At 35.6% G+C, this 26,571-nt stretch overlaps 2 protein-coding genes, 1 non-coding gene and 1 pseudogene across 3 annotated transcripts; 2 read left to right on the plus strand and 2 right to left on the minus strand.

The window, feature by feature from the left end:
* Nucleotides 1-690: 690 nt before the first annotated feature.
* LOC117703951 (olfactory receptor 4F3/4F16/4F29-like) lies at nt 691-5,986 on the minus strand. The gene is made up of 3 exons (XM_076929435.1): nt 5,820-5,986; nt 5,299-5,493; nt 691-2,705 (listed from the first exon to the last, which is right to left on the minus strand). The coding sequence occupies exons 2-3, from the start codon at nt 5,333-5,335 to the stop codon at nt 1,729-1,731; spliced, it is 1,014 nt and encodes a 337-aa protein (XP_076785550.1). The 5' UTR covers nt 5,336-5,493; nt 5,820-5,986; the 3' UTR covers nt 691-1,728.
* Nucleotides 5,987-8,767: 2,781 nt separating this feature from the next.
* On the plus strand, nt 8,768-8,899 carry LOC117704794 (small nucleolar RNA SNORA17). The gene has a single exon (XR_004606322.1). It is a non-coding gene; the product is annotated as a small nucleolar RNA SNORA17 (small nucleolar RNA).
* A 5,799-nt stretch (nt 8,900-14,698) lies between these two features.
* Nucleotides 14,699-16,813, plus strand: LOC117703204 (cullin-5 pseudogene; annotated as a pseudogene).
* A 3,674-nt stretch (nt 16,814-20,487) lies between these two features.
* LOC117703686 (olfactory receptor 4F3/4F16/4F29-like) lies at nt 20,488-23,280 on the minus strand. The gene is given in 1 exon segment (XM_076928285.1): nt 20,488-23,280. A coding segment is annotated over 1 exon segment (939 nt). The 5' UTR covers nt 23,252-23,280; the 3' UTR covers nt 20,488-22,312.
* Between the last annotated feature and the right edge of the window lie 3,291 nt (nt 23,281-26,571).

The following is a 26,571-nucleotide window of genomic DNA, read 5'->3' on the forward strand; positions in this document are numbered from 1 at the left end:
TTTTTTTTTCAATGATATATAATCACATGGACTTCTTTGGTTAGCTGTATGTCTGATATGGACAGAGCAGGTTGAGCCAAAACAGAGAATGTGGAGGTGGGCTGGGCCTAGAGGATGGGAATAGCTTATGTGAAATAACATTGGGAAGACAAATGGAACTGAATCAAAATGTGCATCTTGGTCCACACCTGGATGTGAGGATATATATGGTATGAAGTAGTCTTGAATTTGATATTGGAGAGACCTGTAGGTTGCAACACAAACATGGTGGGTTCTGGCCAAAACCAAGAGATTGGTTGTAGAAAAGTCAGGGTGACTAGAATAAGCTAGGGAACTTATTTGGGACCTTGGTTTTATCTGCCACATCTAGATTGCATTCAAGGAAGAGTCATAGATACTCACTGAGCTAGATCCTAGAAAAAAATCGTACAGGATTTGGCTCAGGGAAGAAGGTAGATATGATGTTTCTGCCTAGAAATATTAAAATGAAAGATGATAGCTTATAATAGGCCTATAATTTTATGGTAAGACAAGTGAAAGAATATTCAATAACAGGTGAATAATTAGTATTTTAGTAAGTATATAATCAGTTTGAAAAATAGTAGCAAACTGATAATTTTGAAATAAAATAAAATCAAAAAACTTAAGCAAGAAACAAAGTATGATTGTTGCATATTTGTACACACTATCTTAATCAACATATAGTTTTATTGACTGAATCTTCATTGAATGTATAAAAGCATTGTTAAGTGTAGCTTTAATTTTCCAATGTCTCCTTTTAATGATGGTTCTTAAACACTTTAACTTCCCTTCTATCCCACCACACATGAGAGATAATGAAAAGCAAAAGATACAGGGGGAAGTGAACCTGTTTAGAAATTATTCTTTGGAGCAAATCTCATCTATGTTATCAGGAATTCAGCCGTTCAGTTCACCAGTCAGCAGCAGCAGCTTGATCCATGGGCAAACAATTCACAAATATACCAGCAGTGCTATTCTGTAAAAGTGAAATAGCAGATATGACTCAGCAGTGGTAACATGACCTAGCAGAGACAGCCAGGCCTCAGCATGAGTCTACAGGAGGATCAGCAAGGATGTCAGGAGAATTCTCAGCTGTGCTTCTCTGAACAAACGAAGATCAGAGAATACACAAAAACAAGAATTGTTACAGAGCTAGCTCTACCAGCAGATCTTCTCACAGTTCATTGAATCCTATTTATAGTCCCTCCAAAAATCACATGTCCTCAATGGGTCTTGCCTCACCATGTGTCTTGCCTCAGCACTTGAGTCTGTTTTAGCAAAACTCCGTGTGCATCTGTCTCAGTTGACATCACACTGCTAATCAGCCCAAGTCTGCAGAAGTGGCAAGAAGCTGAAAGAAACTGCCAGCACATCACCAAAAGATGTTTGGTGCATTTCTCTCCATGGAGTAACAACAAATGAAGCTCAACAATGAATGTAAGGCAAACCAATACATGCCTGTCTTTAGTGGAGAATTCTTCATCATGCATCCTTTCATGTGCTTAGTTTAGCAAAATATCCTTTCACCTATGTCCACTTCAGGAAAACAATCCTTCATGTTTTGGACCCAGCAAAATACCAGAACCCTTAAGTCTCCACTTCAGTGAAGGAACATGAAAAGACTCCATAATCATGAACACCACTGGTTCCATTTCAAAAATGCCTCACACAGGACATATTGTTATTCACATAAGGATGTTATACTATTTATGAAATATTTCTAAAAGTTAAGACTGTTTTGAAAACTCTCTTTATTGCTACCTTCATCTCTTTATTTCTGAATGTGTAGATGACTGGGTTCAAAAAAGGAGTAAGAACTGCATCAAAAAAAGCAAGAAATTTGTCTATCTGGGAGTTAGGGTGGGGCCAGGTATATATAAACAGAGTGGGGCCAAAGAAAAGAAACACCACTGTGATGTGAGCTGAGAGAGTGGAAAGGGCTTTGGATGAACCACCTGAAGAATGTTTCCAGACACTGAACAAGATGAAGATGTAAGAGATAAGAAGCAACAAGAAAGAGCCAACACAAATGAACCCACTGTTGATAGTGACCATGAACTGCAACTTGTAGGTGTCTCTACAGGCCAATCTGAGAAGTCTAGGAAGGTCACAGTAAAAACTGTCCAGTACATTTGGGCCACAGAAGGGTAAGTCAATAAGAAAAGCCAGCTGGAACAATGAGTGACTAATGCCCAGGCCCCAAGCAGCACCCAGAAACAAAATGCACACCCTTGGACTCATGATGATCAGGTAGTGCAGGGGCTTGCATATGGCCATATATCTGTCAAATGCCATGGCCACAAGTAGCACCATCTCCACTCCACCAACTAAATGAATAAAGAAGATCTGAGTGATACAGCCTCCAAATGAGATGACTTTGTGCTTTCTAAACAAGTCATAAACCATCTTGGGAGAAGTAACAGAACAGGCTACCAAATCAATGAAGGAGAGACCTGCTAGAAGGAAGTACATGGGAGAGTGTAAGTGAGGGTCAATGGCCACAGAGAATACAATGAGGATGTTTCCAGTCATGCTTAGTATGTAGAGCACAGAGGAGAGCACAAGGAGGAGGAGCTGAATCTCCCATGAGTGAGTGAGTCCCAGAAATACAAATTCAGATACCACTGTGTAGTTCTTTCCATCCATTGATTCAACCAACTGGATTACAGATACACTTATAAGAACTAGAAAATGATGAGAAAGCATAATTATTAGGAATGATAGTAATTTGATTACTTGCATTTATATTATAAGCAAAACTAGTTAATGATAAAATTCATCACACAAACTGAATTATAATGATACTGATAAAAAAGATTACAATAATACTGTATAATAAAAGCATAATTCAAAGTTCATTTAAAAAAAATACTAATGAAGCCTGCAACAGCCTAAAATTAATGAGGAAATTACACAAAACTAAAATTTTCACAGATATCTACACCAATTGATAGAATATACAAGCAAGTAATTATGTTTGCTGACAAATACAGAAAGAATGCATGGGAAATGTAGTTTTCTCCAAAGGCAAATAAGACCACAGTGTTACATAGGACCATGAAATTCTAAATCAGTTCTTCACTTTATTATAATTTTTATATTTTACATAAAAATTACACAAAGACTGTTAAATGGAAACACAAACTAAAAATTAATTGTTGAATCTCCATCCAAAAGTGAAAAGTGTATAATACTTAAACTGGAATTGTATTTAAATGGTATAGTCTAAATCATAAGATATTGTTTAATATTGAATAAATGAAACTAATATAGTTTATGAAGGACAATTACTTTATCAATGACAGAATGTACATTGTTTGTCAGGTTGACCAGGCTCCTTATTCTTGTAAGTCATATCTTTTTTAATGTGATTTTTAAAACAGGACATAAAATCACCATCCTGACCATTTTGAATGCATAGTTTGGTAATGTGGAATATCTCATATTATTGTAAAATAAATATTCCAAACTTCATTATATAACTTTGAAACATTATGTCTATGAAGCATCTCTAAAGCATGACCCCTAAAACCCTTTTCTCATTTCGAGTAGACATTCTACTTTCTGTGTCTGTCAATCTAACAGCTTCATATGTTGACTACAATTGGAATCACATGGGACCTTGCTCTCTGTCACTGTTTTGTTTCTCTTACCAGAATCTACTTCAAACTTGTCCACTGAATCTTTTCTCATCTGCTTCCAACTTCCATCTAGATTATAGGAAGCCTCTACTGGCCATAGCACTATGAGGATTGTTCTGAAGCCTATTATCTTGTCCTATCTTCTGTCCTAGCACCTATAATAAATTGTTAGTTCCCTTTTTATGACCTTTACTTACGTTTTACAACCTTTTGGAATGTGCTCTGAGTAGGAGAAAGTCTGGTTACAAAGAGCAATTAACTGGTAAAACTTGGGCGACTAGCAGGGTTCTCATCGCAGTTTTAACAATCAGAAAAGGACATAATAGCAGTCTCACTATAACAGAGCTTAATAATCATTGACATAATTTTAGGAATTCTTACAGGATCATCATTAAGATTTACAAAGTCATCTATTTGTCTATATAGCATCACTACAAGACAGTATCGTGGATCTTAGAGATCTGCTTCAAAGGGGTGTGTTATTACTTAGTGACTGTTATATATGTTTAATACTAACAGGAAAGCATATCAATAGCAGGAATATTTCCTAAAATGAATCCCTTACAACTTTGCTGAATGAGGACACACCTGTCACAGATTATATAATCCAAAGCAGGCCATTTCAGGATGATCACCTGCTAGTTATTAGCTCATCCCATTATTGCTCCTTACAAAACCCAGAATTTTAAAAAACTTTTAAGGAATATTTATTATTGTAGTATCTATTCTTCCTCTTAGAGAGAGGGAGGAGAGGGAGAGGGTATAACCAGACAAAGAAGAAAACCATCAGTTCAGATAACAATGAGTATGATCATAAAATCCAAATCTACCTTTCAATCAAATTATCTACAACTACTCCTGGCTCTGAGATTAGGAAAGAAAAAGACCACTCTTTCCATTACCTGATCAATTAGACTCACAATGTGTCTAATTGCCACTATGATAATGGGTATAAAATTTGCTCTTTGCTATGTAATAGACATGTGAATGACCCATAAATCATAATTGTCTTACTTATTTGAGAAGCCCTGAGTGTACTGAGCAGGAGACCCTGTAATAGCATAGCAGACACATTGACTCAGTATATGCAAAATTTAAATATCCAGACACCCCTCAAAAATTTCTACTTCTCTTCATGAACACCTCTAAGAAGAGAAAATTTAGAGTATCCTCTTTGGTATAGTACAGTAGAGTGATGAGTGGCATGGGCTTTAAAATCTGCCCAGACTATTTCAAATTACTCTCCATTTCCTCTCTAAGCATGGGAAAGTATTGATGGGATTTTTTTGAAAAACATATACAGCATATGTATCTCTATGCATCTATAACTTACTATTTTTAGACATAGCCACATACAAATGAAGAGCACATATATGCATGAATCGTGCCAATGTAATAATCAGTAATGGTTGCAGAAGCCAAGTCAGGGGACGTGTAAACTTATTTCTCTTTGTTTCTATTCAATGTAACATTTTATTAAGTTAGTTTATTAATTAAAGTGTATCTACTGAGAATATGCTCTGTATTAGATGCTTAAAAACAGTTGCTATTAACATTAATATAAATAGAAATGGGAAGGAAATATTGCAGAAGCACCATAGACTGTATAATGCCTAATTGAAGTACAAGGAGATACCTGCAGCAAGATGATCAGACAACAAAATGTTGTGCATATGTCATTAAATGACACTTTAGTCAATTTATTTAAAGATAAAACTTGAGAAATCATTTCAAGCAAATGATCCATATTAGGAATGGCAGGCTAGTTTGAGGTACTCTGGGATTACAGTGAAGAATGCAGTTTGAGGTGATGATAAAATTATTTAGAACACTGGAAAATAAAATGACAGAAAGTTAGATAGTGTTGCTATAAGACGACAGAGCACTATTAATAAATAAATTCAACTTAATGAACATAGACATAGGAGACAAGAATTAATGAGAACAGCATTCAAGGTAAATGACCTGCTCATCAATATGGAATATAAACTCTAAAAACAAAAAAAAGGGTAATTGCCTCAATTTAACAGGAATAACAGTGAATACATGAACAGAAAATTTTCATCACACAACCAAAAACAAAACAACAACAATCTTCACCCTTAAAACAGAGAAACTTGTATTCTATGATATTGTAACTATTCCCCCTTTACCTACCGTTTGTTCTAAAGGAAAAAAAAAACAACAACAACAATGATTTACAGATTGAGATGTGGTCATTCCCAAAACACCAACTAGTCCCTCAGTAGGACTATTGTAGGCAAAAAAAAAAAAAATAGCCCTAGATTTGTTAGTATGGAAGCTAACTCTAGCTCTAGGTGGAAGTGACCACATAGTGCTGCAGAGATCTGGGATTTTCTGAAAGACTGAAATAGCATGACCTGAAGAATATCCCACAGGAATATTGGTTTTTCCCATGGTAGCCAAGTAGAAACGTTGTTAATAGAGGGAAATAGATTTGCAAATCCCTTATGAGGAGACATTTTGCTATTTAAAAATATTTTGAATATTATTTCATTTGTTATTAATTGTCCCTGTTTATTCATGAGATTTTTATAAATATATGCAATACAATATATCCAACCACAATTTCCAATCTTCAATTCATCTAAGGTTCACTGTAACTCATGCTTCTCCCAACTTTAAGTCATTTTCTTTTGTTCAATTAACCAATGAATCTACTTACTGTTTCTTATATGTGCAAAGGTGTGAGATCATGCTTTGGAGTATTGGCAAACTATCCATGATCAAAGTGTCAAAGAATAACTCTTTTTTCCTCAGCATCTATCAACTGCCCACAGTTCTCTGGTTAAAGGTAGAGAGTTGTGAGCACCTCCTCCATCCAGGCTAGAATTTTGACAGGCTTGATCTTATGTAGATTCAGAGCAGATAATCACAGACTCTGTGAGTTCATTTGTGAAAAAAGCTATGTCAAGTCCACTTCATTTCTCCCCTTCTTATGCTTGTTCTACTTTCACTTTTATGATGTTCTGTGAGCCTTGGTTACACCTCTGAGGGACTCAGAAGTACTCCTTATATGGCAACACACAGCCACCAAACTTTCATAAGACTCAGAGAGTGAAACAGAAGCAAGGATGGAATACCTATCCAACAAAGACAAGAACAGATATCAGCAACCATCATTCCAAACTAAGATGCTTAGACACCACTTCAAAAAACACAATCATTAATGCACAACACAATATATCTTTACTAGAACCCAGTAGCCCTACAGTAGGCCCTGAGAAATGCAATATAGCTGAAGCACAAGACTGGACTTCAAAATAGCTATTATAAATGGGTTTATAAACCATAAAAATTAATAAAACCATTAATAAAGTATGTGAAAAATGATGAAATTAAATGATGAAAATTGTTCAAGACTAAAGTGTAAATAGAATCCATAAAGAAAATGCAAACAGAGCTAAAATAGGAAATTTAATGTTTAGGAAGTCAAATAAAAACCTCAGAGGTAATCCTCATCAACAGGGTACAAGAGATAGAAAATGGAATATTGGGTATTGAGGACAATATATAAGAAATTTATACCTAAATCAAAGAAAATGTTAAATATAAAAAACAATCCAGGCATAAAAGGTCTAGGAAAACTGGGACAATTTGTGAATACACAAATTCTATAACTAATAGGAAATTTTTAAAAAAAAAAAAAAAAAAAGAAGAAGAAAACCAGGTCAACAGTACAAAAACATTTTCAACAACATTTTGGAAGAAAGTTCCCTAACCTGAAGAATGATGTACTTTTTAAGGTATAAGAAGCATACAGAAAATCAAATAAACTGAAATAGAAAATAAATTCCCCACAGCATATAATAATAAAAAAACTAAACATACAGAACAAAGGAAGAATATGAAAAGCAATAAGGTTAATATGTAAAAGCAGACATGTTAGAGTAACACCTGACATTTCAATGAAGACTCTAGAAGCCTGAATGTCAGCACAGACTACTATACTCAGCAAAATTTTAATTATAATAGATGCAGAAAGCAAAAAAAAAAAATCCAGAATAATAAAAGCAGTATCTATCTACAACTCCTGATTTACAGAAGGCTCTAGAAAAAAAAAAAAAAAAAAAAAAAAAAAAAAAAAAACCTTCAACTTGAAAAGGTTAGCTATACCCAAGAAAATACAACAAATACCCAGACCAGTTAATAAAAAAGATAAGAGGAATCGATATTGTATCAACAAATTATAAGGAATCAATAAACACTGCTCATTGATAATTCTCTGTATTAAAATTCTCAATTACCAAATAAAAAGATAGGATTAGAAAACAGGATTTATTCTGCTATACCCAGTAAACACACCTCACCATCAAGGATAAACATCACCTCAGGTTAAAAGGCTGGAAAAGGATATTGCAAGCAAATGGACACAAGAAGCATGCAGGTGTAGCCATTTTTATAATGGTCAAAATAGATTTCAAATAAAAACTATGATAGATAAGGAAGATTATTATATATTCATCACAGGAAAAAATCAACCAAGAATACTGAAATGTTTAGACCTACATTTATGCAGCAAATAAAAGAGCACCCAAGTTTGTAAAAGAAATGCTACTAAATTATACATTAACCCTCACACATTGATAATGGTGGATTTCAATACCCTACTCTCACCAATAAACAGATCACCCAGACAGAAACCAAACAAAGATATGCTGGAGCTAAATGACTTCACAATTCAAATAGACTTAACATATTTACAGAACATTTTTCCAAACACAAAAGAATGCACATTCTTCTCAGAGGCTCATCAAGCTTTATACAGAATTGACCACCTATTTGGACAAAATTCAAGGCTCAATAGATAAAAATAAAACTGAAAAAAGATCCTGCATATTACCTGACCACCATAGATTAAAGCTGTGTATCAAGTACAACAGAAGCTACACAAACTCCTGGGATCTTACTACTGAATAAAAATAGGCCAAGACAAGAGTTATGAAGAAAATTAAAAACTTTTTAGAGTTGAATGTAAAGGAAAACACACAACATAGCAAAAACTATGGGAAACATTGAAGACCGTTCTACAAGGCAAATTCAGAGCACTAAGTGCCTACAGAAAAAAAGAAAAAAAACAGAGTTCTGTATCTAAAGGCATTGCAGATGTGGCTACTATGTCATATGTATATAAGTAGGTGGCAGAGAGAAGAGAGGGCATGCCTATGTTCATTGTTTTGACCTATGAACATCTAAACGATTACTAGCCTAACATTCCCAGAAAAAAAAAGCAAGCCTGGGACAACTGCAAGTCTGGCACTAGGCAGGCCTAGATGGGCTCCCAGTATGGGGACACAAGCCAGAGACTAGAAGAACCTTACCTAGGCCCCAGACAGGAGTAAGCCTGAAACAGAGGACCCTCTAAAAGGTCATTTGGGCAGGTCAGGTAAAAAGTGAGCCTGTGATGACCACCAGACTGGGCCCACATAGGCTAGGGGTCAGGAAGAACATGTCCAAAATCACACCTCCCAACACATGATTGAAGCATAGCACTTCTGAGACCATTCCTGAAATGATCTCATACACTCAGAGACCCCAGGCACCACTAAGAAGAACAAGTAAGTGGTGGAGAAATGGAAGAGAAATAAAATGATATGAGCACAATAAGGAGAGGCAGAATTGGAGACTCAAAAGAGTTAAGAACAGCCTGATGTGAATAGCCACTGATGGCACCTGGGACCATGGTGGGATGGTCTATTCTGCCTCAAGACAAACCAGACTGAGGAGGAGAAGACTGAGGAGGAGATGAAAGAAGAAGCAGCTTCTCTCCCCCTCACACCCCAAGGGAAGTGGCCCCCAGCACAACTCCTCACTCAGCCTACCTCTTCTACTGCTCAACCACAAAGCAATAAAATAGAAACAACAACAAAATTACAAAGATTCAATGAAATGAAAAGTTGGTTCTTTAAGAAAATCAATAATATTGATAAACTTCTACCCAAATTTACTAAAAGACAAAGATAAAAGATCCAAAATAAATCATTATTTGCAGATGATATGATACTATACCTAAATGACCCCAAAAAAATCCACCAGAGAACTCCTACACCTGATAAACAACTTCAGCAAAGTGGCTGGATATAAAATCAACTCAAGCAAATCAGTAGCCTTCCTATACTCAAAGGATAAAGGGATGAGAAAGAAATTAGTGAAACGACAACTTTCACAATAGTCTCAAATAATATAAAATATCTTGATGTGACTCTAACCAAACAAGTGAAAGTTCTGTATAACAAGAACTTCAAGTCTCTGAAGAAAGAAATTGAAGAAGACCTCAGAAGATGAAAAGATCTCCCATGCTCATGGATTGGCAGGATTAATACAGTAAAAATGGACATCTTGCCAAAAGCAATATACAGATTTGTTACAATCCCCATCAAAAGTTCAACTCAACTCTTCATTGAGTTAGAGCAATTCTCTAATTCATTGGAATAACAAAAAATTCAGGATAGCAAAAACTATTCTCAACAATAAAAAAACTTCTGGGGAAATCACCATCTCTGACCTCAAGCTGTATTACAGAGCAGTAGTGATAAAACTGCATGGTATTGGTACAGTGACAGGCAGGTAGATCAATGGAATAGAATTGAAGACCCAGAAATGAACCCATGCACCTATGGTCACTTCATCTTTGACAAAGGAGCTAAAACCATTCAGTGGAAAAAAGACAGCATTTTCAACAAATAGTGCTGGTTCAACTGGCAGTCAACATGTAGAAGAATGCAAATTGATCCATTCTTTTCTCCCTGTACAAAGCTCATGTCTAAGTGGATAAAGGACCTCCACGTAAAATCAGATACACTGAATCTAATAGAAGAGAAAGTTGGGGAAAGCCTCAAGCACATGGGCAGAGGGGAAAAGTTTCTGAACAGAACACCAATGGCTTATGCTCTAAGATCAAGAATTTACAAATGGAACCTCATAAAATTGCAAAGCTTCTTTCTGTACAGCAAAAGACACTGTCAATAGAGAAAAACAGCAACCAACATACTGGGAAAAGATCTTTACCAATCCTCCAACCAATAGAGGGCTAATATCTAATATATAGAAAGAACTCAAGAAATAAGACTCCAGACAATCAAATAACCCTATTAAAAATGGGGCAGAGAGCTAAACAGAGAATTCTCAACTGAGGTAACTCAAATGGCCAGGAAGCACTTAAAGAAATGTTCAAGACCCTTAGTCATCTGGGAAATGCTAATCAAAATGACCCTAAAATTCTACCTCACAACAGTCAAAATGGCTAAGATCAAAAACTCAAATGTTCCACTGTGATAGCCAGTTCCATTATCTGTTTTTGGTTTGTTTGTTTCTCATTTTTGTTTTGTTTTTTTATTATTGAATACTTTATTTACCTATATTTCAGATGTTATTCCTTTCCCCATCCCCGCACCCAAGAAACCCCTTATCTCATCCTCCCTCCTTTTATTTCTATGAAGGTGTGTTCCCACCCATCCACCCACTCCCACCTCCCCACCCTCAAATTTCCCCTCACTAGTCAACATCAACATGTAGACAGCCAAAGTACATGGCTTGAACCTGAAGATGGATACCCAGACAGAGTTATTAAATTAACAGGCTGGCAAACCAAGGATGGGCAAAATTCTGCACAGAGACTTATCAACCTAAGACAGAAGTGCACTACTTTTGATAATGCATTTTCCATGATAAGTAAGGAAGACATTCTTGTCAGAATGACCTAGGGCAGGCTCAGTCATGTTTATGAAATAAAAAGAGAGGAAGATAGAGAGCTTTGGGGCTGCTTGGCAAGAATCTGACATTGACCAAGGACAAGGAAATGGGCTGCTTGGCAGGAATATGACATGGCCAAGGACAAGGAAGTGGGTTTCAGGCAGGAATCTGACATTAAGCTAGAACAAAGAAGTAATTTCAGGCAGGAATCTAAATCTTAGGCTAGAACAAAGAAGTAATCTCAGGCAGGAATCTAAATCTTAGGCTAGAACAAGGAAGTGGGCTTCAGACATGAAAATAAATTTGGGCTAGGAGAGGGAAGTTGCTCAAATATTTTGGTCATTCTGATAATCCCCTAGAAACAATGATCACAGGAGTGTTCTTAGAATTTTGTTTATTGCCTTGCTTGTTCTTTGATTATTTGTGTTTATTGTCATGTTTGTTCCTTGACTATTTGCATCTGTTGCAAACAGCCTAGAACTGACCTTAATACTTGCATGTAATTAAAATGGTATAAAAGCAAAAAGAAGAAGGGAGAATGGAATATGGGGGCTCTAAGGAGGGGAAAAGAAATGGCATCTGAAATATAAATAAATTAAATATTCAATAAAAAAATATTCAATAAAAAAGAAAGTAGTTTTTTTCTTATACAATATATCTTGATTATAGATTCCCCTTTCTTCCATTTCTCTCAGTTCCTTCCCAACCTTTCTCCTGTAAAATGAATGGTTTTAATATACACAAATTATATTATAAACAAAGAATTAATCTGACCATTGTTATTTCTTTATCCTAGCTAGTTCCCAATAATGACAAAGAAAAAAAAACAAGATTTATTTTAAAGGTTCACTGAAATACCCAGGCAGTATGGGCCTATTAGTCCTCTAAGATAATCTGGCTTCTTCCTACTCAAATTCCAATTATACCTGCATTTTAATATTGGTCTGACTTTGGGCTTCAGTTGTGTTTTTATGGATTCTCTCCAAATCCGTTCATTGTGGCTCAAACTGAAACTCCTCCTCCTCTCTTCCTTTCCTTCTCTTGACTGGCAGAAGTCCTGTCCTATTCTCTCTTCTATCCAACCATTAGGTGATCAGCATTTATTGACAAGGCAGAGAATAAATAATAAGAATTGTTTACACAAACTCACATGTGAATTATGCCACAAACTCATAGAATATTCTTGATATAATCATCGCAATTCTGTGTCCTAATTGAAACAAGATATGAGAGCAGAGAAACAAGCATTTGAATAACACAAAGATTACCTTTACCCTTTACACAATGCACAAAAGCATTATACCTACACTCCCGTCTGGATATGCTGCCTTTCTATCTCTTATTAGAAAAGAACAGACTTCTAAAAAATAATAACCAAACATGACAAAATAAAATATAATAAGATGAAGCATAAACTTTCTTATCAAAGAAGGATGACATAGCAACCCAACAGGAGAAAAAAAGAGTCCCAAGAGCAGCCACAAGAGTCAGAGACCCACTTGTTCTCATAGTCAAGAGTTACATAAAACTGTTAGACTAATAGCTATAACACATATACAGAAGACCTGGTATAGATCCATGTAGGCCTGTGATTGCTGTTTCAGTCTCTGTGAGCTCATAACCACCTGCTTAGTTAATTCATAGGGCCTTGTTTACCTGGTGCCCTCTATCCCCTCTGCCTCTTACACTCTTTCTGACCCCTCTTCCAAGAGATTCCCAGAACTCTGAGGGAATAGGTTTGATGGAAGCCTCTAATTTACACTCTTTCTTTTCATAATGTCTGGCTGTGGGTCACTGTATCTGTTTCTATATGCTGCCAAAGGAAGCCTCTTTGATGATGACTAGATATAGCCCTGATCTATGAGTATAACAGTAAATCATTAGACATCATTTTATAGATTCTCTAATATTGGTAATATTTGGTCTTACCCTGTCATCTCTTATCTATCAAGCCTATGATTCTTGGTTACCTAAGCAGTGTTGGGTGTGGATTCTTTCTCATTGAGTAGTTCTTAGGTCAAATCATATATTGGTTGGCTACTCTCACAAGTTTTGTGCCACCATTGCCCTATCATTTTTTTTCAGGCATGACAGATTATACATTTGTAGCTCAGTTGGTGATGAGGACATGTCATGTGTTGCTTTTTTTAAATCTGTACTCTACTAAATTGTAAATTTTAAAATAAATGAATAAATTTCTTCATATATGCAACATACTGAAGTTAAACCAAGATCAGATAAGCAATTTAAATATAACTGTAACACAGAGTGAAATAGAAACAATAATTTAAAATCTCCCAACTAAAACAAGCCCACGGCTATATGGATTTAGCACAGAATCCTTCCAGACTTTCAAAGAAGAATTAATGCCAATATTCTTCAAATTACTCCACAAAATAGAAACACAAAAAATATTTCCAAATTGCTTTATGGGGCTATAATTACCCCTTATACCTAAACCATATGAATACTGAAACAGAAAGAGATTTGCAACACTATCTCCCAAATAATTAGCAAACTGAATCCAAGAACACATCAAAAAAAATCATTCACCATAATCATGTAGATATCATCCCAGAGATGCACAGACAGTTCAACAAAGGTGGAAAAATATAATCCATTATATAAACAGACTAAAGACAAAAACTACATGATCATCTCATTAGATGCAGAAAAGGCCTATGACAAAATCCAACAGACCTTCATGATAAAAGTCCTGGAGAGATTAGGGATAAAAGGAACAAACCTCAACATAATAAAGAAAGTTTACATAAAGCCCATAACCAACATCAACTTAAATGAAAAGAAGCTCAAAGGATTTTTTTTTCTAAAATCAGGAATAAAATAAAGTTGTCCATTCTCCCAATATCTATTTAATAAAGAACTTACCCTTGAACCTATTGACACAGGAGACAACTTCCTAAACAAAGCATGAATAGCACAAGCACTAAGATCAATAATTAATAAATCAGACCTCATGAAACTGAAAAGCTTCTGTAAAGGAAAAGACACCATCAATAAGACAAAATGGAAGCCTACAGAATGGGGGATTTTTCACCAATGCACATCTGACAGAGGGTCAATTTCCAAAATATATAAAGAGCTCAAGAAACTATACATCAACACACCAAAAAGTGGAGTACAGATCCCCTAGGTTTACAGAGTGAATCCAGGACAGCCAGGACTAAACAGAGAAACCCTGTCTCAAAAAAAAAAAAAAAAAAAAAAAAAAAAAAAAGATATGAAGTTGAGAATTGTTCTTTCAAGTTCAGGATAAATAAATAAATAACCTCAAGATTTGCAAGGGCTAGGAAACAGACAAAATGAAGAGAGAGAGAAAGGAGGATTAAGGCTCATCATAAATTCATCAGGCTTTAAAAGAAGATATCCTTCAGTTTATTAAGCAACCACAGGCATGTGTCCTGAGCCATCAATATGTCACAGCTTTGCTAAAGGCATGTATCGTTGAATGGCAAAAATCCTTCACACAGTGTTGTCAACTAGAGGTGACATTATTGGGTAAACAAAGCAGCAATAAAAAACCAAATACGGAAGAGAGTATTGTTCTAAAGCTCATACTTGATACATGGAATGAGTTGATTTTTTTCAAATATAAAGAACAGACTACGGGATAATGCAATGAAGCTGATGTATACTGAGAGATTAGGGGAAGCATTTGATTCCTAGCTAACATTAAAATAGGAGTGCAAGAGTCCTATGTTAATCTTTGTTCTAATCCTGAGGACAAGCTTCAGATCTATAGGGATAATTTTGAGAAGGCATACATGGACTCAACAGAGAGATTTTACAGAACACAGGCACCCTCGTATTTACAGCAAAATGGTGCGCAGAATTACATGAAATATGCAGATGCTAAATTACAAGAAGAAAAATGAGCACTCCAATACTTAGAAATGAGACAAGAATGTAACTCTGTTGAAGCACTTATGGAATGCTGTGTAAATGCACTGGTGACCTCATTTAAAGACACGATTTTAGCAGAATGCCAAGGAATGATCAAGCAAAATGAAACTGAAAAGTTTCATTTGATGTTTTCATTGATGGACAAAGTTCCTAATGGGATAGAGCCAATGTTGAAGGATTTGGAGGAGCACATCGTAAGTGCTGGCCTATCAGACATGGTGACAGCTGCTAAAAACATCACTACTGACTCTGAGAAGTATGTGGAGCAATTACTTATGCTGTTTAATGATTCAGTAAACAAGGATGATCCTTGTTTCTTTACTGGAAGAGATAGGCATATAAAGCAGTGGTTAATGATGCCACTATATTTAAACTTGAATTGCCTTTGAAGCAAAAAGGAGTGGGGTTGAAAACTCAGCCTGCATCAAAATGCCCTGAGTTGCCAATTACTGTGACATGCTGTTAAGGAAAACATCATTAAGAAAAAAACTAACATCTGAGGAGGTTGAAGCAAAGCTTAAAGAAATGCTCTTGGTACTTAAGTACGTACAAAACAAAGATGTTTTTATGAGGTATCACAGAGCTCGTATTATTCAACATCTCATATTGGACATCTCTGCTGGTAGTGAGATTGAAGAAAACATGGTAGAGTGGCTAAGAGAAGTTGGGATGCCAGCAGATTGTGTGAACAAGCTTGCTAGAATGTTTCAGGACATAAAAGTATCTGGAGTCTTGAGCCAAGCTTTTAAGGAAATGCACAAAAATAATAAAATGGCATTACCAGCTGATTCATTTACTATAAAGATTTTGAATGCTGGTACTTGGTCTAGAAGCTCTGAGAAAGTCTTTTCTCACTTCCTACTGAACTGGAGGATTTGATACCTGAAGTAGAAGAATTTTACAAAAAAAAAAATGGTATTATAACATTTAAAAATGAAGTAGGTCAATATGATTTGGACATTACCATGTTTCAGTTGGCTGTGTTGTTTGCATGGAACCAAGGGTCTAGAGAAAAAAATCATCTTTGAAAATCTAAAACTTGCAATGAAACTCCCTGAGCCTAAACTTAGGACTTTATGGTCTTTAGTAGCTTTTTCCAAGCTCAAATGGCAAGTTTTGTTGTATTACCTTCAAGTCAACTTACCCACAGGTTTACAGAAGGTACTGTCTTCTCAGTGAACCAGGACTTCAGTTTAATAAAAAATGAAAAAGTACAGAAAACGAGAAAAATCAACTTGACTGGACATTTGCAGCCCACTACAGAACAAAAGAGAGAAGAAAATGAAGAGATAGTTCAACTAAGAATATTAAGTACCCAGGAAGCCATCATACAAATAATGAAAATGAGAAAGAAAATTAGCAATGCTCAACTACAGACTGAATTAGTTGAAATTTTGAAAAACACATTCTTGCCACAAATGAAGATAATAAAAGAGCAAATTGAATGGCTGATTGAACACAAGTACATCAGGAGGGATGGGGATGATATCAACACCCTCATATATATGGTGTAGCCAAGTTCCAGCTTGCTACAACCACACATCTGGAGACCTGAGCAGACATTATCCCAGTCTGAGCTGGAGGAAGGTTTATTTATTAAACTCTGCCTTACCTTACAAAATGACTATATTTTGCCAGTCCCATTAGTAAACATTATGGCATTTCCTTCATACTGCACACTCTTTAACAGCATGCTGTTTTGTGGAGAAATTTGCATTCATGAAGAGCCCATTATGAACTTTCAAAGTCAATTCAATTTTTACCCACCTAGAGAAATAACATTTTGGAAGGGGTGAGGATGGGTTGGTTTTTTTTTTTTTTTTTTTTTTTTTTTTTTTTTTTTTTTTTTTTTTTGGTTTTTTTTTTTTGTTTTTTGTTTTTGGTTTTTTTTTTTTTTTTTTTTTTTTTTTTTTTTTTTTTTTTTTTTTGCATCTTTTATACCTTTTTCCTCTTCAAAGGAATATACTTTCACAAGGAAGAATTTTCAGATATTCATACACTGAAAAACTGCAAGGGGTTTTGTTTGGTTGATTGCTTTTAGTTTTTTTTAATTCAATTAAAGCTAAAAGTAGCACTCAGCTTCTGTTGATGCAAAGAGTGAATTGTCAACCCTGTGTTGGACAAGGGCAGGCACACTTGAGAAGACACGTGTGCCAGTGTCAAGTTGTTTGTCAAACACTGCTTTCATTTTAATGACTGGATCTTAATGTTAACCTGAAAATGGTATTAAATATTTCTACCTTACAAATCCTGATTTTCATTGAACAATAAATAAATAAATAAATAAATAAATAAATAAATAAATAGTGTTTGGATTTTAATGGGAATTACATTCAATCTATAGATTGCTTTTGGTAAGATGGTGATTTCCACTACATTAATCCTACTACTATATGAACATGAGACATATTTTCATCTTCTGATATCTTTCTTAATTTTTTTTTCAGGCACCTGATGTTCTTGTCATACAGGTCTTTCACTTGCTTGATTAGAGTTACATCAAGATATTTTATATTATTTGTGGCTATTGTGAAGGATGTTGTTTCCTTAATTTTTTCTTAGCCTGTTCATTATTTGTATAAGGAGGATTACTGATTTCTTTAAGTTAATTTTGCCCCTTTGCTGAAGGTGTTTATCAACTATAGGAGTTCTCTGGTAGAATTTTAGGGGTCACTTGTGTGTACTATTTTATCATCTGTAAATAATGATACTTTGACTACTTCCTTTATAATTTGTATCCCTTTGATCTCCTTTTGTTGTCTTACTGCTCTAGAACTTCAATGGCAGAAGTGAGTGGCATGTGGTCTTCTGAATCCCATTGTTTCTCTCTGGGCAAGCTCTTTGGTCCAGAGGAGCACTTCAAGACCCCAATAGCATCCTGTCTCCCTATGAACACCTTGAGAGACCCCAAATCTAACCAGCTTCAACTGCCTAACCAATTTTATCCTAGTTGGATCCACCCACCCTCCCATTTGGAACACCTAAGACACAGCCTACAGAGTCAGATCTCTCTGCTATCCCAGTTGGGTTTGATTGAGACACAGCATGTAGAGTAGGGTCCTCCTAGGACACAGCCTGAAAGGTGGGGTCGACCTGAGGCACAGCTAACAGAGATAGGTACCCTGACCCTCATTGTCTGGTCAAGGGCTGTTCCATCATCCCAAGACATCCTGCTGCCATCAGGATTATCTAGCCATCACCAGGGAAAACCAGATGCCTAAAGAATAGCATAAGAACAAAATCCACAAGACCCAGGTCTTATATGACATCACCAGAGTCCAGCTATCATGCTATAACAAACTCTGGATTTCCTAATGAAACTGAAGCACAAAATGATCTTAAATTCCATTTTATAAAGATGGCATAAAGGCCTTTAAGGAGAGATAAATAAATCTCTTAAGAAAATACAGGAAAATAGATTCAAACATGTAGAAGCATTAAAAGAGGAAGCAAATAAGCATAAAAAATTACATGAAAATATAATCAAACAGGTGAAGGATATCAATAAAACTGACCAAGACCTGAAAAGTGAAATACATAAACTGAGGTAATCCTGGAAATAGAAAACATAGGAAAAAGAACAGAAGCTATAGATGTAATCATCATCAACAGAATACAGAAGCTAGAAGGGAGAATCTTAGGTATATGATATAGGATAAAAGAAATCAATATATCAAAGAAAATGCAAAATCAAAAATGTTCATGACACAAATCATCCAGGAAATTTGGGACATTATGAAAAGACCAAGCCTAAGAACAATAGGAAGTCCCAGCTGAAAGGCCCAGAAAACATCTTCAACAAAATCATAGAAGAAAATTTCCCAAACTTAAAAAAGAGATGCCTATAAAGGTAAAAGAAGCTTACAGAACACCAAACAGATTGGAGCAGAAAAGAAAATCCTCCCTCTACATCAAAACACAAAATATACAAAACAAAGAAGGAATTTTAAAAGCAGCAAGGGGAAAAGGCCAAATAGCATATAAAGGCAGACCTATCAAAATTACACCAGATTCATTATAATTGTAGGGTTTTGTTTTGTTTTGTTTCTAATTGAATTATTGGAAAGATTGAAATTTTTCATTTCATCTCCATTTCAGCTTGAGTTCTTTTTAAAGTTCTATCTTCTTATTGAATTCTGTTCTCAATTTCTGCATTCTCTTCATCATTTCCATCAGACTTATGCTTGTGGGTTTTTTTTTTTTTTCAGAATCATTTGGTCATTTATTCTTCATAAGTTCTTTCTTCTTAATTTCTTTGATCTGTTTTTTCTATCTTCTATAAATTCCTTGAATTCTTTGATAAAGTTTATGATTTTTCTCTTAAAATATGTGTCCTGCAATTCACCTAGGTAGTTTTCACTGACAAATATTCTATAGAACTGGTAGATTTTGATGAGAGATAAAGGCTTGATCTATTTTTTCAATGAGATCTAGTCAAGTGGACTTCTTTTGTTAGCTGTATGGTTGATACGGACAGAGCAAGTTAGAGCAAAATAGAGAATGCATGAGTGGGTTGGGTCTAGAGGGTGGAAATAGCTTATATTAAATAAAATCAGGTAAAAAAAATGGGACTGGAACAAAATGTGCATCCTGGCCCACACCTGAGTGTGGAGATACATATGGCAGAGAGGAAATTTGGATGTGATATTGGAGGGAAGCATAGGTTGCAACACAGACAGGGTATGTTCTGGGCAAAGCCTAAAGATTGGTTGTAGAGAAGGCAGAGTGGCTAGAATAAGCTAGGGAACTTGATTTGGGACCTTGGCTTTATCTTCCACATTAAGAAGATTGCATTCAAGGAAGGGTCATAGATATTCACTAACCTAGACCCTGGGAAATACTCTACGGGATCTGGCTGGGAGAGAAGCTGGATGTGATGTGTCTGCCTAAGAATATTAAAGTGAAAGATGATAGCTTGTAATAGTCATAATTTTCTTATAAGACAAGGATATTTTTTAACACTGAAGAAAGAAGAAAATCACCATCATTATTGAAAGTAAAAATATATAATGACAGGTGAAGAATTAGTATTTTAGTAAGAATATAAGTAGCTTGAAAAACAATAATAAGCTGATAATTTTGAAATAAAATAAAATCAAAAATAAGCTGGAAATTGAGTATAATTGCTGCATATTTATACACACTATCTTAATCAACAGTTTTATTTAAATGAATCTTCCTTCTTTGAATATACAAAAACATTATTAAGTGTAGCTTTAATTTTTCTCAGTGCCTAGTTTTAATAATGGTTCTTAAACACTTTAACCTCCCTTCTAGCCCACCACCCACCAGAGGTAGTAGAAAAGAAAGGATACAGGAAATGGACCTGTTTAGAAATTGTTCTTTGGAGTAAATCCCATCTAGGTTGTCAGGAAATCAACAGTACAGTTCACAGGTCAGCAGCAGCAGCTCTATCCACATCAAGTGGAAGGATGGGGTTGCCATTCCACAGTCAAAAACTCTAATCCAGAATTGTTCCTGTCTGAAAGAACTTCAAGAACAAAACTGAAGAAGATCCCGAGAAAAAGGAGGTCCAGTGACAGGCCCAAATTGGGATCCAGCTCAGAGGGAGGCTCCAAGGCCTGACATTATTACTGTTGCTATGGTGTGCATACTAAAGAGGCCTATCATAACTGCCCTCCAAAAGGCCCAATAAGCAGCTGAAAGAGTCAGATGCAGATATTTGCACCCAATGAATGGACAGAAGCAGATGACACCTATGGTTGAATTAGGGAAAGTCTGGAAGAAGCTGAGGAGTAAGGTGACCATATAGGAAGACCAGCAGTCTCAACTAACTTGGACACCTGGGATCTCTAGATACTGAGCTACCAACCAGGCAGCATACACCAGCTGATATGAGGCCCCCAACACATATACAGCACAGGACTTCTGGGTCTGGACTCAGGCAGGGAAGATGGACCTAACCCTTGAGAGACTTGGGGCTCCAGGGAATGGAGAGGTCTGCTGGGGTTGGGGTGGGAATGGGGGCATCCTCTTGGAGAAGGGGGTGGAGGTGTGGGATGTGGAGCAGTCTAAGGGTGGAACCAAAGGTGGGATAAAGTATGGACTGTAAACAAAAAGATTAAAGAATAAATTAAAAATGCAGAAAAAAACCACCCTGATTTCTAGATAAAGCAAAAGACAAAAAAAAAACAAAAAAAAAACAAAAAAGTGTTTCATGAATATACCAGCAGTCCAGTTCAGTAGAATTGGGAGATGGCCTCAGATAAATCAAAACAAATCAGCAGAAGAAATTTGGACCAGCAGGGACACCAGATGAAGTGCTCAGCTGGAAATCTCTCAATGAAATGAAGACCAGCAAAGACACAAGACCAAGAAGCTTGGCAGAGGCAGCTTTACCAGCAGCCCTGCTCCCAGTTCACTGAATCCTATTTATACTCCCTCCAAACATCAGATGTCCTCCACATGTCTTGCCTCACCATGTGAATCTGTCTTAGCAAAACTCCACATGAGTCTGTATCAGCTGACATCACTGTGCCAATGGGCCCGAGTCCATGGAAGTGGCAAAAAGCCACAAGAAGCACACCAGTTTTTTGGTGCATTTCTCTCTATGGAGTCAGGACAAATGGAGCTCAAAATGCATGTAAGGTGGACCAATACATGTGAGTTGTTAGCAAAGAATCCTTCATAACGAATCCTTTCACACACTTGCTTTAGTAAAACATCCTTGCACATGTGTCTGCATCACCAAAACCTTCCTTCACAAGTCTGCCTTAGTGAAACATCCTTTAATCTGTGTCCACTTCAGTGAAATGTTCCTTTATATGTCTACAAACATCTTTTCACTTGGATCTGTTTCAGGAAAACACTCCTTCATAACTTTGCCCCAGCAAAACACCATCCAACACAACTGACTTTCCAATGAACCTTTAAATTTCCACTTCAGATACAGAACGTGAAAAGACTCATTAATTATCCACTCTACTGATTCCATTTCAAAAATGCCTCACACCGGACAAATTGTTATTCAAATAAAAATGTTGTTATACTATTTATGAAATATTTCTAAATGTTGATAAGGTTTTGAAAACTCTCTTTATTGCTACCTTCATCTCTTTATTTCTGAATGTGTAGATGACTGGGTTTAGAAAAGGAGTAAGAACCGCATCAAAAAGGGCAAGAAATTTGTCTATCTGGGAGTTAGGGTGGGGCCAGGTATATATAAACAGAGTGGGACCAAAGAAAAGGAACACCACCGTGATGTGAGCTGAGAGAGTGGAGAGGGCTTTGGATGAACCCCCTGAAGAATGTTTCCAGACACTGAACAAGATGAAGATGTAAGAAATGAGAAGCAACAAGAAAGAGCCAACACAGATGAACCCACTGTTGATAGTGACCATGAACTGCAGCTTGTAGGTGTCTCTACAGGCCAATCTGAGAAGTTTAGGAAGATCACAGTAAAAGCTGTCCAGTACATTTGGGCCACAGAAGGGTAAGTCAATAAGAAACACCAGCTGGAACAATGAGTGACTAATGCCCAGGGCCCAAGCAGCACCCAGAAACAAAATGCACACCCTTGGGCTCATGATGGTCAGGTAGTGCAGGGGCTTGCATATGGCCATATATCTGTCAAATGCCATGGCCACAAGTAGCACCAGCTCCACTCCACCAACTAAATGAATAAAGAAGATCTGAGTGATACAGCCTCCAAATGAGATGACTTTGTGCTTTCTAAACAAGTCATAAACCATCTTGGGAGAAGTAACAGAACAGGCTACCAAATCAATGAAGGAGAGACCTGCTAGAAGGAAGTACATGGGAGAGTGTTAGTGAGGGTCAATGGCCACAGAGAATACAATGAGGATGTTTCCAGTCATGCTTAGTATGTAGAGCACAGAGGAGAGCACAAGGAGGAGGAGCTGAATCTCCCATGAATGGGTGAGTCCCAGAAACACAAATTCAGATACCACTGTGTAGTTCTCTCCATCCATTGATTCAGCCAACTGGATTACAGATACACTTATAAAAACTAGAAAGTGACAAGAAAGCATAATTATTAGGAATTATAGTAATTTGATTACTTCCATTCATATTATAAACAAAACTACCTAATTATAAAATTCATCACACAGACTGAATTATAATGATACTAATGATAATAAAGATTACAATAATACTGTATAATAAAGGCATAATTCAAAGTTCATTTTAAAAAAACTACCAATGAAGCCTCTAATAGCCTAAAATTAATGAGGAAATTACACAAAACTAAAATTTTCACAGATATCTACACCAATAAATAGAATATGTAAGCAAGTATGTTTGCTGACAAATATAGAAAGAATGCATGGGAAATGTAATTTTCTTCAAAGGTAAATAAGACCACAGTGTTACATATGATTATGAAATTCTAAATCGGTTCTTTACTTTATTGCAATTTTCATATTTCACATAAAAATTACACAAAGACTGTTAAACGGAAACACAAACTAAAAATTAATTGTTGAATCTCCATCCAAAAGTGAGAACTATATAATACTTAAGCTGGAATTGAATTTAAATTGTATAGTCTAAATCATAAGATATTGTTTAATATTGAATAAATGAAACTAATATAGTATATGAAGTGCAATTACTTTATCAAAGGCAGAATGTACATTCTTTGTCAGGTTGACCAGGCTCCCTATACTTGTAAGTCATATCTTTTTAAATGTGATTTTTAAAACAGGACATAAAATCACCATCCTGACCATTTTGAATGTATAGTTTGGTAATGTGGAATATCTCATATTATTGTAAAACAAATATTCCAGACTTCATAATATAACTTTGAAATGTTATGTCTATGAAGCATCTCTAAAGCATGACTCTTAAGACCCTTTTCTCGTTTCTAGTAGACATTCTACTTTCTGGGTCTGTCAATCTGACACCTTCGTATGTTGACTACAATTGGAATCATCTGGGATCTTGCTCTCTGTCAGTATTTTTTCTCTCTCATCAGAATCTGCTTCAAACTGGTCCACTGAATTGTTTTTTCCTATGTTTCCAAGTTCCACCTAGATTATAGTAAGCTTCTACTCGCCATAGCACTAAGAGGATTATTGTGGAGCCTATTATCTGGTCCTGGAAGGTTTTTCTCTGGGCCTGAAAAATATACAGACATTGAACATTTTACTCTCTCTTCTCCTAATGTACATGCTGATCTGCTTACCTTGGATGACAAATACATCTACAAACTCATTAATTGTACACATTTCCTAACATGCTCGTCGCTGTTCTTGTAAAAGAGGAAATGTGAAGTTTTCTTCATCATTGTCCTAACTTTACTCATCCATTCTTTATTTGTTTGTTGATTGGTTGATTGGTTGGTTTCATTTGTTTGTTTGTTGTTTTAGTTCGATTTTTTTGTTCCCTTTAAAGCATTTAGATTTTGCTTTTATGCTCACTGGTCTGGTATCTTATAACAACATCTTTGCTATGTCTGACATGATGTAGGTATGTTGTATGTTCAAAGCTACAAATTTTTAGCTCACTTTTAAATTTAAAAAAGAGAACTAGCAAGCAATCTATGAAAACACTGCAGATGTTTACTTAGCTTTGATAATATATAACTAAATCCAGTACTGAAGAACAACTGACACCTTTTAATTTTTTGAATGTCGAAGTTGAGGGGAGAAAAAATTATGGGAACTAAAGTTAGTTCATAGTGGATTTGAGATCTAAAAATTTTATTGCCTTAGAAGACTCTGAGATGGAGAATCAGTTTTCTGACACCCTTCAATTGTAGACACAGCTTCAGAAACTGATGACACCTTTTTAATTTACCTTTTTGCCTCAAGCATGCCAGAAGCTTTCACCATGTCTTAGTCTTGTTGAGATTAGGACCACTCAGCCAAGTGTTTGCACATTCAGTTAAGACAAATGGCTTTGCAGTCACCTCCTGAACCTACACTCCACAGTCTACAAAAAGACATTTTCTGCTTTTTTTTTATTCTCAGAAATGTGAAATCTTAGAGAAGGAAATTCCATATGTTCACCTGCATAAGAAGAATAAACGGAATGAAGTCAGTTAAGAAGGAAACATGAACAAGTGATGCACTGCTGAGAGGACTAAGGGATGTTCTACTGATAAAAAGAAATCAAGGCTTTGAGTGGGAAAATATAATCACCTAGTAAACACCTAGAACTATTTCACTAGGGATTTACTATTCAGCTGGAAAAACAAAAACAAAACAAACAAAGAAAAAAAACATGAGACTCAACAGTATAAACAGAATATTCACACTATTCTCAGAACTAAGAAGCAGAGCCCAGGACCCTGAATTTTTGATCTACAAACTGAATATCTAGTAAAAAATTACCTAAGAAAAAAAGAAGCAAATATCAAAATTTAAAATGTGATTTCTGTATTAAAACTAACAATTCAATATTGACCCAAATTTTCTGCTATTTGCATAAAATGTTTTGCATAATAATAATTAAACAAAATATTAACTCTGACTAATAACTGTGAATAAATCTATGAAAATATTTGCTGCTGCCATACATCATTTTCACTTATTACTTTAGTGCTAATTTGAAAAAACTCAGAAGTGTTTTAAAAATTTAAGGAATATTTATTATTGGAACATATATTCTGCCTCCACATTTTTAATCTTCTCAAAACACTTAACATACATGATCATCATTGATATGCAAATTAAAACTGCATTGAAATTTTATTGCACTACAACTAAAATGGCTATAATGGGGAAGATAAACAAAAAATGCTGATAAAATGCATGGGGGAAAGGACCCTTAGTCACTACTGTCCAAAAGAAAATTAATCCAGACACTACGCAAATAAGTTTACAAGCTGCTCATAAAGTTAATGCTATAACTTCTATATACTCTAGCAATATCATTGTTGGTTATATACCCACAAGGTAAATTACCATGTTACAAGGAGACTTGAATGTTCATGTGCATTGTGTCACTATTCACAATAACCACCTGTGGAACTGAGTTAGGTGTCCATAAGCAAATTAATGGATAAACAGAATGTGTTAGATATACACAGTTGACTTTTACTCAATGATAAAAAAGAAGTTTATATTTATTTCAATAAAATTGATGAAACTGGAGACCACTGTGATTAAAGTAACTCGGACATAGAAGTAGAAATATTGTACAGTTTCTATCATATTTTGGAGCTAGGAAGTAGAGTGGAAAGAAGAAATTAAGGATGTAGAAGAAGACTAAAACAATGGGGAAGTCTTAATACAAAGTAGGAGAAATAGTAAATAGAATCAACATACATTATGAGAATAAA

This window comes from Arvicanthis niloticus, chromosome 2 (assembly GCF_011762505.2).
Source record: "Arvicanthis niloticus isolate mArvNil1 chromosome 2, mArvNil1.pat.X, whole genome shotgun sequence".
NCBI lineage: Eukaryota > Metazoa > Chordata > Mammalia > Rodentia > Muridae > Arvicanthis > Arvicanthis niloticus.

Bases quoted from the DNA above. Each gene is read 5' to 3' on its own strand.
- LOC117703951 (XM_076929435.1), bottom strand. From the start codon at position 5,335: ATGCACAACATTTTGTTGTCTGATCATCTTGCTGCAG. The intron at 2,706-5,298 runs GTATCTCCTTGT...ATCATTTTCTAG, and splicing joins GTCTGATCATCTTGCTGCAG to TTCTTATAAGTGTATCTGTA.